Below are 12,744 nucleotides of genomic sequence, written 5' to 3'. Positions count from 1 at the left end.
ACTATCAACCTATAATCAACAAGTTATCATGGAGAATTGATTTCCTCGAATTAAATCCATGACACCAAGAGACCAGTGCCATGACAGTTCCAGCACTTATGGTGACCAAAACATCTTTTGCCCCCTTGCATACCTTGCATCTCATCTTGTTCAGTTAGAAGACCACAAAAGTTGAGGGATGAGATTTGAGAGTGTATTGTAAGGTGACTTTGTGACAGCCAGTGTCTTGTGAAGAAATATTTAAAAGAACCCAGTCTATCAAACTTCAAGGAAGGTAGTAGATTAACATACATTATCATCTGGCTGCCTCTAGCACTGATAATACATTCTGCCAAAACTTTCCTGATAGTGATTCCATGAGCTGCATAATAATCACTGTGCTTTGATTAATTATTTTGTTGAATAAAAGGTTGAGTTAATTGCACTTACACTGATAGCCTCAGTTTCTGCAGTGCATTGCTTCTTATGCTAACACAACTACTTGGACTCAAAATAGGAGTACAAATTCCAGTATTAAACATACCAAATGGTTACAGTAAAAAGATTTCCATTTCAATTATCAAAATAAATACATGAAATTTAGAACCTGAAGTGAAGAAAGCCTCTAATTAAGGGAAACTTAGGAGAGCCTTTAGCAAGTTCTTTGCTGAGTGCAATTATTTGGTGTCTGGATCCCCAGACCAACTGCATTAACAGTGACAAAAGATATGCAAATTTAAATAGACAATAGTCAAGCCAAATTGCTCTGACTCATACCAACAGGGACATTTTCAGCATATATTCAGCTTGATTCATGCTAGCAAGGGTCAATGTAACAGTTATGTTTGGCTATAATCTGAAGACTATACCATAATCACTGACCAAGAACAATGTAAACAAAAATCAAATTTATTTCCACAATAAACTAATATATATGAAACATGTGAATGATTTAAGCCCAGTAGAATCATGTATTTACCCTGTCACTGATGAATAAATGCGTAAAAAAATATATGTATTAACGTGTTTTAATTACCATTTTAACTATATATTTTAAGCAAACAAAATATTACATCCTTTGGTAGAACAGCTCATTCAAGACAATTTGGGACAAAATTTCCCTCCCCATCCTCCTCAAAGAATCCAGACTAATTTAAAATGACTGAAGTCTCATTAAAAACTATACTGACAGTATATTGAGAACAGTAATAAGCAAATCAACCAAATTCATTTGTTTACTATGGAAATAAGTTTTGCCAAAAAAAACCAACAAAAACCAGATATACTATTTATTATAAATGGCTGCTGAAATTTGTGTCTGAAATTTAAGTTACAGTTACCAAAAGACTGCAGAATTCCATTTGCTTTCTATTTTTGTGCCGATCTATCGCTTTTTTTCACCTGTAGTCCACAACAGAAAGATTAACTACAATTCCAGATTTGGAAACTCTGAAACTACTGAGTTTCAGTTAACTTGTCCAATAAAATAACAGTGATCTTAGTTCAGTCCCTAGTGGACAAGAGTAGAATAACTACTACTCGGCATGATTCAGCAGGCAGTGAGTGATCTTAAGATAGCATGACCACACAGGAACAAAAAAAGAGTCTGTCCTTTCCCTATCTATCTTTTATCTTCTTAAAAGGTTTGTTCTGTTAACTGCCTAACTTAAGGGAGACCGGACTGGTTGCATTCCTACCTGTATGCACCAAGTGGATTTTTCAGCAAAGACCCCCAGGGTTGATGGGAGTGAAGGAACAGGCTTTTCACAAATTGGGACATTTGCCCCACCTCTGGTGACATAGTTGAATACACTTGTTATCTGTTGCTTACCTGTTAGCCAGTTATACAGAGAGCAAAGAAAAAATGAACTGCGGAAACGTTTCATATTTTTATATTCATATTTTCAACAAAAACTTAAATGGTTTATAGGGAAATAACTGAATGAAATGTTCAATTTGGTTTCTAGAAAGTGGGATTAAATGCATACTCAACATTAACATTCACCTGGATACCTAGACGCCCACATGGCACTGACTGTACCTGCAGTGCCCTGAGAAGAGAGCACAGGAGAAATGGAGGAAGCATACCCGCCGTGCTCTGCCCCAATCTGCAGGTGCACATCTTTGGGAATGGCCACCGCCAGCTTGATTTCTCCTTTCCATAGTGGGCAAACCACCTCTTCCTGATGAGTTCACATTCAAATTTGTCTTCCTGATTTTTTTTTTCTCAAGGACAGATGAAATGTGGCAGAAATTAATTCTGTACTAGTCTGCTACTTGCTAAAATTTAGTTTCCTTTACAAACTTATACAGATTCTCCTACCAAATACCACACTTTACATTTACTCTTATTTTGTGCTAACTTTACTAGAGGTTGAAAAATAAGTATTTGGTGATGATTCCCCATCCTGGCTGCACAAAATTTCCTGGTGTAGAATCTATTTGATCCTAAATTAGTATTGTCATTATTTTCTTTCTTTTCTTTTTTTTTCCTACTTGCTCAAGATGTACTTGCTTTTTTTTTTTTAAGTTGGGTTTTGACAGTCAGAAGGCTCAAGCAAAAATGTACATAAGGGGAAACCAGAAATGTCATAAAATGTGCCATTGCTCGGCACACAAATAGGGTGCCACCATACTTTTGTGTAAGCTAGCACAAACCTAAAAACCTCGCCTCACTGGTGAACTCAGGGGGAGAGAGCCCTCTCGCATTTGCAAACACTGACCCCCTGGAGCAAAAGGTAAACACACAAAAGCTCCCCTAAGGATCTCTAGCTACAGTGCAAGAACAAAAAGCTCCGTGCAATTAGAAACCGAAAGCAATCACTTACTTTTTGCAGCCACTGAGTATAATTTTCCAGCACATGCTCCAGATGTTGAAGTTTCTGGGAAGAGAAATCCGGTTCCACGTGCGGAGCATCTCTCTGCAGAGCGTTTGTGTTGTACTGGTCTGTCGTACTCTCACGACAGTTCCCGTCGTGTTCTGGAAGAATGAAAGTGTAGGCACACTGCCCGTACTGAATCCGGTTATATCTTCTCCCACTGTTTTCTGGACTTCGGCGCTGGTTGCTGCACCCTACGTGAGTCAGAATGGCAGCGAGGAAAGCTAAGGAAAGGAAAACTGTCATTGTACTGCCAGCACTTTCTCTCCGTGCCTCTCGCAAAACTTGCTCCTTTCTTCTGACCTTTAAACTAGTTCTTTATTTCAGGTAAAACTGCTTGTTTCTTTGACTTTTTCTCGTTCAAAGAAAGCTTTTGAAGAAGAATCACAGAAAACTAGCCATTTGTTAGCTTTGTTCTAAAATGTATTTTTTTATTTCACTGTAATGATAGCTTCCTTAGTTAAAACTTGAGATATTTATTGCATAGTAGCTGAGATTTATTGTTTCCTCTCTGTGTAACTGTTCAGCGTGGAGCCTGCCTGAGTCAGCTGCGTGTACATATTCTAGACCCTTTCCTCTACCCTATCTGCTGCAGATCTGCTATTTTCTCCCAGACCTCAGTGAGTTTTATTAAGGTTGCACATCCAAGCCAAGCTGGAAGCAGGCAGCCTTTCACAAGATGACTTGACAGGAATGCATGAGGGTGCCCCTATGCTAAGGATTGCTGATGGCTTGGAGCAGCGGGATCGTCTTACAAATTGGCTAGATGCGCATGACCTGGATCATGTATGGCCCTCCCGACCCTTCCGCAGACAATTGTCTGGAGCCTTTAGCAGATTCATGGCCAATCAATAAATAGAGCAGTCCACCTTAATACACTCTTAGTGTGCATGCTGACCTACTAAAACCTAGCAAAGTAGCAGTACGTTTTGAAAGTTACTATTTAATTGTTGAACCCTAAGAAGAAAACTGGCATAGCGTCCAGTGAAATTGTTTTTAAGAGTGAATGACAAATCTATATAATTATTAATTTAAAAACAATTTACTTTTGACTCTGGGGGAAAAGATACTAAAAAGCATTTTTAGAGATGGTATTCTTTCATTGTACTCCCTTAGATGTTTAGGAGGTGGAGAAAATTGTCAGAGTGTGTCAAATTAGCAAAAATATTTCATAACTTGGCACTTAAAGGACTATAGCATGTGCATAATTAAGTAGAATAATCTGAGTACTTTCTGAAATATGGAATTTAAATGGAACCAGTCCCTGATTAGAATGCAGCCCTGTGTATTCTGTGTATATAAATTGAGCAACTTCCTTACAAAAACAGTGTGGTTACAATTTAAGACAGTGGCCTGAGAATTATTAATTCCTGTGGTATATCCTAATCATATATTTCACAAGGACCTCTTTGGTGTTGCTATGACTATCTTTACTGGTATGGAACTTCCACATAAATTCTCCTGTGGCTGCATAGAAAAACTATCTGAGAAAAAAAAAACATGTGTCAGGTGTGCCAGTGGCATAGAAAGGGCTATATGGAAGAAATCTCTGATTTCTAATAAGTAAGAAACAAAAATTATCAGAAGGTGATTTTCCAAATCTGGGGTGTAAACATTTGCACAAAGGGATCTGTAAAACGTTTAAAAAAAAACAAAAAAAAAAACAGGTGATAATTAGATAATTAAGTTTACAGCACTGAGATCTTTACTAAGTGTGTGCAGAAAACATGAATTATGAGCAGGGGCTTTCATCAAGAACTGGGAGGGATTTTAGGGAATGGAGCTTCTCAACTGCAGTCAGAGTGTGAAAACAGAAGCCACAGATGTTGACTCTCATGTCCAGGAATGGGGGGGTGGGAGGTGCAGGGCAGTGGGTGAAAGGCAATAGAGGTTAGAAACTGACATGTAGGGAGAAGTTAGAGGAGAGGGCAAAACAAATTCCTGAAAGAATATGATATACTTGGGGAAAATAAATTGTGCTGAGATTTATGAGTCCTTTCCACACCCCAAAACAAATTCCTGATCTGACATATATGGAAACAAGTAATATCAAACATAGCAATAAACTTTTTGACCCACATTTGCAGTCTCCTCCTGACATTGCATGTCTCCCTGTTGGCTAGGTCACTCGTGTGTAATAATAATGACATTTATTAAGATCTTACTATTGTCCAGGCCTGTGCCAAGTACTCCTTACACACAGTCTCTTTTAATTATCCCAACAAACCTAACACATGGATATTATGTTTAATCCCATTTTATCGTTGGGAAAACTGAGTCACAGAAGGGCTAACTGGTCACAACTCACATAGCTGGTGAGTGATGGTGCCAGTATGTAAACACTGGCCAACTGATTGCTAGTCTAAGCTTCCAACTGCCAAGCCAGCCAAGACTTCCAAAAGAGCTCCAGCTGTACTGATTCACAGTCCTAACACAGGTTAACTGATGGTACTTAGAAGAAATAGAACTGATTAAAAGCCTGTTTACGCTGCCAAAGTGATTTCATCCTTTCTCTGTACCCAAAAGCCAAACAAAAGAAAGTGACAGGTAACCCACACAATCCAGTTTTTAAGGGCCCACCGGGATGAAGTGGACTGGCATAGCACAGGTTGTCTAAGAACACTTTCCAATATTGCTTGCTTTGAAAATTATTCCTGGAAAGAAGAAATTCCAAACCCAACACCTGTGAGTGCTTCATTAAACACTAAATAGAGCCGAAAATCAACAGAAGACAAGGATGAGTAGTGAGGGAGGGCTCTGTTAAAATGCTCCTATGATTTTTAACAGCCAAGATTGTTAAAAATCTGTCCGTGTGTGTGTGTGTGTGTGTGTGTGTGTGTGTGTGTGCTTTTTCGTGTATACGTTTTGTCATGCAGGGACTCTAGTCCTGCTGTTGGCACAAGAACGCAGGATATGGTGAGGCCAAAAAGGAACACCAATGGAGCCATGGATGGGGGGTTCATACCACTATAGTCTCGCTGGCGGCTGGGTTGGAGACACAGGAAGCAGGAGCCACATGATCCGCAATCCACCGTCCACGCTTCTCTGCCAACCAACCAACCAATCCCCTAATGTAGCCACGGCAGTTATGTTAGTGGCTAATGGCTAACCAGTAACAGCGGATGGCCATCTGATCACAGCTGATGGCCATCTAATAACTGAGCCAGCACCTTTCCACGTGAGGCCAAGAGCCTGGAAACTCCTCTCTGGGACTCTGTCCCTACAACTCATGTGTTTTGGGACTCCAGCTGAGGAGACACTGGGCACGTTTGAGGATCCTAACGACGTGCTCAAGACCATATGCTTTCAGGGACCTGAACCGAACCAATAGCAATACTGTTGTTGTTGGTAGGGAGTATTCAGAAATGTTGCTGTTTTAGGAGACTTTAAAATTTAGGAAGTGGGATGAAGTAGAGGCCATATTGAAAAAAAAAAAAAAAAAAGATCCTCTACTACACTTCCAAATAACAATGTTCTGAAGAGAATTCTATTAATTGTATACTGAGGGAGCTTGATCTTGAAAGCTTTGTATCTTCGCATTTTGCCTGCATTATCAGAGCTCTGGAATAAGGAGGTATATACTTTAAGATTCTCATCGCATATTTACAATAGCCCTATAAACATTAAGTTCATCCAGAAATTCACAGTAGGACAGGGAACAGCATTTCTATGGGAACTTAATGGCTCTAAATCTTCCTAAGACCCAGTCTTTGTTAGTTCTTTTTCATTTCTTCCTCTTCTCCTCCTCCTCCTCCTCCTCCTCCTCCTCTTCCTCCTCCTCCTCCTCCTCCTTCTCTTTCCTCCTCTTCTTCTTTAGATTCAGATGTATAAAACAACATAATGACTAGACATTTACACCCCTTACAAAGTGACTACCCATCTGACACCGTACATAGCTATTACAATACCATTGACTATATTACCTATGTTGTACTTTTATGAAGCTTTATCCAGGCCCAATAACTGGCTCTCTCTGGTGCATTTCAATAACCTTCCCTTCATATCTCCGTAGTGGCATTTCTCACACTGCTTTCTAATTATATTTTGGTCTTCCCCTTTAGCTGTGAGTTCATCAAGTGATCTCTCTTTAATCATCAGTTCCCCAGCACTTACTATGCACTTTGGTTGAAGGAATGAAAGAATGAATGAGTGAATGAGCTTCTTACTGTGCTATCTGACTACGACATGACTGACCACATCTGCTGCAATATTGGGGTGAGTTTGCCTAGAATTGGGATGAAGCCAAACTTATTCTGAAGAATGAGTCTGACACAAGAACATGGTACAGTGATAATGCAAAACATTTTAAAACACTTAACAAATTAATTTCCTCATTTTTATAGCACCCCCATAATTATGCATTATTAATCCCATTTTGCAGATAAGAAAATTAAATGCACATAGAAGTTAATTGCCCAGTATCTATGATCTCTTATGTGGCACAGCAAGAATTTGACCCTCAATCCATTTAATTCTGGGGCTCATATTCATACCCCACTGAGCTATAATGCCTCCAACAATATCTCAGTATTAGGAAACAGGAAGAAAACATTTCTTAAACTTAGAGGACAGGCACAACATGACATGAATAAGATTGGTCTCCTCCTCCTACCATGGCCTTCAGGGATTCATGTATGACCTTCCAAAACAGAGCTAATATCAAGCTAGAATGCACCAGTATGGTTGTCCCATCTGCTAACCAACATCCAATCTGATTGTTTGGTTATATTTTGGGTCCATTCTGAATGGTTAGTCCTGTGCCATATCACCTGTTTTATATCTTGATTATGACACATGATCTAAAATAAAATTAGACAATATAAAATAAAATAGAATTTACTTCTCAAAAACACCATCAGGCACTCCCCTGGTATTTGTATGATACCCTATGCTGGCAAAAGGGGTAGGAAAGCATTCTCCTCCTTGAATACTGAACACAATGCCATTCATATTCTATGAATAGGTTCTTAGAATATGTCCTATATTCTAAGGACACCATATTCGATGACTCTGCTCTGGAACTTTTAGGGGTCATGCATATCAGCAGGGCTATGGTCATGGCAGCTATATATAAAAGGAGGGCACTTGGCTGTGATCGCTGGAGGCAGAGTCAAGACCCCTTCACTCAACCATGTAGGCAGCAAAGGTATCCACAACAGATGGAAATACCACAGAGGGCTAAAAGAAAAAAACGGGAAGATGGAGGCTATCACCTGGTGACTGACAACATTTCATCAGTACATGTGAAATATCCATCGAGAACTCCCAAATCAATTGGGGAGACTTTCAAAGAGCTGGAGATGCTGCAGCAAGTGGGGGTGAGGAAGACATTGCAGTGTGTGGAGACATCTAGGTAGTCGAGGAAAATAAATATTATATAAACATTTCCCCACCTTCTGATGAGAGAAATCCCTGGTAATTTGGTGGGCGTCTTGCTTGCTGAGTCAATTTTTAATTATAGCTGTGCAAATGGGAAAGAGATGAGACAGAATTAACTTGTTCTACCTAAGAAAGAAACAGAGGGACTCAAAAAAAGATCTGGAAATGGAGGGCTAGAGCTACAGATGTTTAGAGAAGAGACAAGAGACAGGAAACTGGTGGCTGTGGGGCTATCAGAAACTTGGGAAGATACATCAAGTATGGAGGTCAGGAATGAAATGGTGTTTCCTGTGAGATAAAATCCCCCCCCTTTTTTTAAATAAAATATATGCTTTGAGGCAAGTGACTTCTTTAGGGTGAATGAGAAGAATTGTTGGTCCTTGCTCCAAACATGGGAACAGCTAACATCTGGGTTACATAGACTGCTAATATGACTGCAATTAAAGTCATTGATTTCATGTTGGTCTTTCATACTAGATTAGAGCCTCTCTAGGACTGGGACTGTGTATGTCTTATTGATCACTCTATCTCTTTTCCTGGTACATAAGGAGTAACTGAGAAATAATATTTGTGATCCAGCTGACTGATTTATTCCCTTTCATTCTTGATGATGAGATCTGAAGATGTCAAAACATCACCACCCTCCCTGGGAGATTTTCATGTGCTGACACTGCCTGGACCCCCAAACATTCTAGAGAGTAGCATAAGAGACTAAGAGTTCATAGATTACAAAGCAAATCCTAGGAGTGGCAGTGGTATGGTATCTAACACGCGCAGCCACCCATGTTCATTGCCATGGTGAAGAACCATTCAAGAAACATCGCAGAAATACCTTCCAATGTGAGGTTACTTGTTAATTCTACAACATACATAACTTCTTTCAAGTACCCAAGTCAGAAAAGAAAACAAACAGCTGGAGACTGTACCAAGTAGAAATACAGATGCCAACATTCCCCTCATACCAGAATGCAGAAAGGTTTCCACTGGAAGCCCAGTGACAAGATTTTATTACGGGAAAAGGCATATAAACCACTTTGTATTTACTGTCTCCTCCTTTCTTCTCTTTTTACCTACAGAAGTCTTAATTCCTAGATGAGAGAAAAATGCAAAAGTCTCAGTCTCAACTTTTCCTACTTCAGGAAGAACACGCATTTGAAAGGAATGGCTGGAATCACGAGTTCATGAATCAAGTACCCCGTGGCACTTGGATGGTGGCTAATCGTTGCAGCTAAAGTTGATAACTGCCCTTGATTATGCAGTGACTCAAAGATAGAGGACTTTCTGTGATTTTGGGTGTGTGATTAAAGAGTTGTGACAACCTCTGTTCATCAGAGATGAGAAAAAAAAAGATCACTCATAAGTAGTGCAAACTTAGATGACAATATGGAAATAAGATCCCTGAATTTTTATAAACTCTATCATTCTTTCTTTCTTAGCCTTATTTTCATACTCTGTGTTAATCTAATACTACTTTCTCTCCTTGCCAGATTGGATGAACTGTTTCATAGTGGTTAAGGTTGGAGAGAGATTGCTTTATTTTTGTTTTCATTTCTTGTTTATACTATTAAACAAGATTAGGTTACACTGGACAAAACATTTAATTATTCTAAGTCAGTTTCCTCATCCATAAAATAAGGATGATGATACAGTGCCACTTTTATAAGGGGGAGGTAAAGATTAAAGAAGATAATGGATGTAAAGTACTGAGCAGAGCATCTAGATCATATCAAATGCTTTAAATGACAGTTCTTAGTTCTAAATGTGAGTTCTCTTTCTTGTACTCAAAATGGTTCTACTTTTAAAGTTGTTAATTAAATTTTTGTGACTGTTTAACTCTATTCCTTATCATTTTTCCTCTTAATTGTTCAAAAGCACTTCTGAATTTCTTTAAAAGCATAATATTTAGGAAGCACATTTTAATATGGAGGGGTGACCATGTTCTCATTGCTGCATCCCTGGCACCTAGAAGAGTGAGTGCTTGACACATAATAGGTGCTCAATAAATAATACACTGAATGAATGCTACAAATAGGAAACAATTTAGTAAGAATATACTACTCCACAGAGACATTTAGTAGGGCAGACAGACATATAAACCAATCACATTTGGTAGTGTGATGAGAATTTTATTCCCTGGAAACCATGGGAGTCATATGGAAGACATTTATGTTTTGTCACCATGACTTGTTATCTGACTCATTTCCAGCCAATTCAAGTAGATGACCCTAATTTTAAGCGCTTCTATTATGACTAGACTTGTGGCATATATCACCCCTTTCTGTTTCCTGGGATGGGGAGACACAGTACCAAGTGTTTGCCTCTGATAAAATGAAAAAAGAATTGGAGCAATCTGCTATTAACCTTATAAGAAATATACAACTTGACATGAATTGTGCATAAGCAAGGGAAACCTTATTTTGTCTAATTTTTTCCCAAATTAATTTTGTTTTTCCTCAGGCTTTAATCAGATTAGGAATTTGGCAATTAACTTAGAAAATAAATTTTACTGGTATATAAAACGTGAAAATATAATGGCTTTCACCAGGCTTTTAGTTCATAAACTGACAGGCAAAGACCAGTCCTTTTAATCTTAAATAAAGTATTTAATCTTAAATTAAGTCTGAAAAGTTTACACTCCCCCCGCCCCCACTGAATATGTATTTTGGTTCTTTCCTCTTTGTCTTGTAATTAGTAAAAATCTTTAAAGGGGAAAATAGTGATAAGTAAAGAAAGGCTAGGATAGAAGGCAACCATAATGACTAAAAAAATTGGAAAATATTGTCATAACCATTTCATTCTCTATAGTTAAATGTTCCTTTTACTTGTGATATATACAGATGGGTCATTTTTAGGTCCAGAGGCACCAAAAAACCTACATGTTTTGCAAATGTTTCCCAAATTTGTGTCATGTTCACCTTCACTGTATTTACCAAAACTATATACATGCTTCTTGTACTACCATATACCCAATAGTTTCCTTAACTCAAATTTTAAACTTTCTACATATCTCAGATTTACCTTAAACCAATGCATCTGGGAAACCAAGCACTTGGGCTTTTTCCTGAAGTACATTAAAATAAACACAGAATAGCAAGATACTGTGTTTCCCTGAAAATAAAACCGGGTCTTATATTAATTTTTGCTCCAAAAGACACATTAGGGCTTATGTTCAGGGGATGTCATCATAAAAATCATGCTAGGGGTTATTTTCCGGTTAGGTCTTATTTTCGGGGAAACACGGTAATATTTGTCCACATGGAACCCACCACATATTTCATGTCCCCAGTGCAATGTGTACCACACTTCGGGAAAATGACTTGGTGCTATCAACAGTACAGTCATCCATCTTACAAAATGAATGAAACAATACCTCCTGTCAGCATATCTGTGGAAAAGACTGTTGTAGCTGCAGTCCCTCAAGATCAGTTTGCATCTTGTCCAGAGTGTTTGGGGATTGTTTCCATTCTGTAGTCAAATCAGAAGTACAACAAAAGAAAAAGAGAGAAAAAAAAAAAAAAGCTTTTGAATCAGAGGCTTTCACTGCCAGAGAGCACTTGAAGGATTTCCCTACATCCCAACTGGGGAAGTCATGGTGGGGGATTGGCAGCAGCCAGCCCTATTTGTAATGTTGTCCACTGACAGAAATGCCCAACTGAAGGTCTGAAATTGAAACTAATGATTGACCAGGAATTTCAACAGCTCTTCTCTTGATTCTGGCAATGGAAAGGCTAGTGAAGTGATTTGGTGTCTGAAGAGTAAATCTTCACTCCTTTTCAGTCTTACATTTGGAAGAATGTTAGGGAAATAGTAAACAAATGTCTTCTCAAGAGTTGCATTCCCCTTGGAGAATTTACATTCCTTTCTGACATCACTCAAAGAACCATAAAAACATATCAGTTCAAAAAAGGGAAAGGAGAGTTAATATTTAAAGGAAAAGTTAGGAATCAATTACACTCAGTTTAATAATCATTAACATTTATTGAGTATCTATGATACGTTCAGGACTAGGCTATTCACTGTACCTGCATTATCTGTTCTGTTGCAATCACAATAACCCAATATCTAGGAAATTTTATTGCCACCATTTTATAGAGGAAAAAAGAATCAGCAAAGGAACCTGAAGAGAATTAGAAAGAAAGGAACAAAACAGGAAGGTGTCCTGGAAAACATGTGAAGTATATGTCTCAAGGAGAAGGGTGATCAATTATGACAAATGTAGCTTTTAGATCAAGTACCGTGTTTCCCCGAAAATAAGATTGGGTCTTATATTAATTTTTGCTCCAAAATACTCATTGGGGCTTATGTTCAGGGGATGTCATCCTGAAAAATCATGCTAGGGCTTATTTTCTAGTTAGGTCTTATTTTTCGGGGAAACACGGTAATATCAGGACTGGGCTTCCAGTCTCGATGGTGGAGTAGGTAAATATTGTGCTTGCCTCCTTCCACAACCACGTTAAAATTACATGTAAATTATAGAACAACTACCCTTGAGAGCCACCTGAAGACT

General features: G+C 38.5%; 1 protein-coding gene and 1 long non-coding RNA gene across 5 annotated transcripts in view; one reads left to right on the top strand and one right to left on the bottom strand.

The window, feature by feature from the left end:
• Nucleotides 1-3,562, bottom strand: part of ANGPT1 (angiopoietin 1) — a 265,713-nt gene extending 262,151 nt beyond the window's left edge. The window contains exon 1 of one of the 2 annotated variants that reach the window (XM_074316347.1): nucleotides 2,808-3,562. In XM_074316347.1, the coding sequence (XP_074172448.1) occupies nucleotides 2,808-3,104 (297 nt within the window). In that variant the 5' untranslated portion in view covers nucleotides 3,105-3,562. The remainder of the gene's footprint in view (nucleotides 1-2,807) is intronic. The other variant, XM_019750655.2, reaches the window with a different exon arrangement.
• On the top strand, nucleotides 2,924-10,070 carry LOC109457622 (uncharacterized). Of its 3 annotated transcripts, XR_012490655.1 has the most exons (4): nucleotides 3,061-3,185; nucleotides 5,735-6,432; nucleotides 6,920-7,073; nucleotides 9,314-10,070. It is a non-coding gene; the product is annotated as an uncharacterized LOC109457622 (long non-coding RNA). The 3 variants fall into 3 exon arrangements; XR_002139050.2 differs by lacking the exons at nucleotides 3,061-3,185; nucleotides 5,735-6,432 and adding an exon at nucleotides 2,924-3,056; XR_002139049.2 differs by lacking the exon at nucleotides 5,735-6,432 and having other exon boundaries at nucleotides 3,046-3,185.
• Nucleotides 10,071-12,744: the final 2,674 nt, after the last annotated feature.

This window comes from Rhinolophus sinicus, linkage group LG12 (genome assembly GCF_036562045.2).
Source record: "Rhinolophus sinicus isolate RSC01 linkage group LG12, ASM3656204v1, whole genome shotgun sequence".
Lineage (NCBI taxonomy): Eukaryota > Metazoa > Chordata > Mammalia > Chiroptera > Rhinolophidae > Rhinolophus > Rhinolophus sinicus.
Note: the sequence above shows the minus strand (reverse complement) of the source record. Positions and strands in the feature narration are given on the sequence as shown.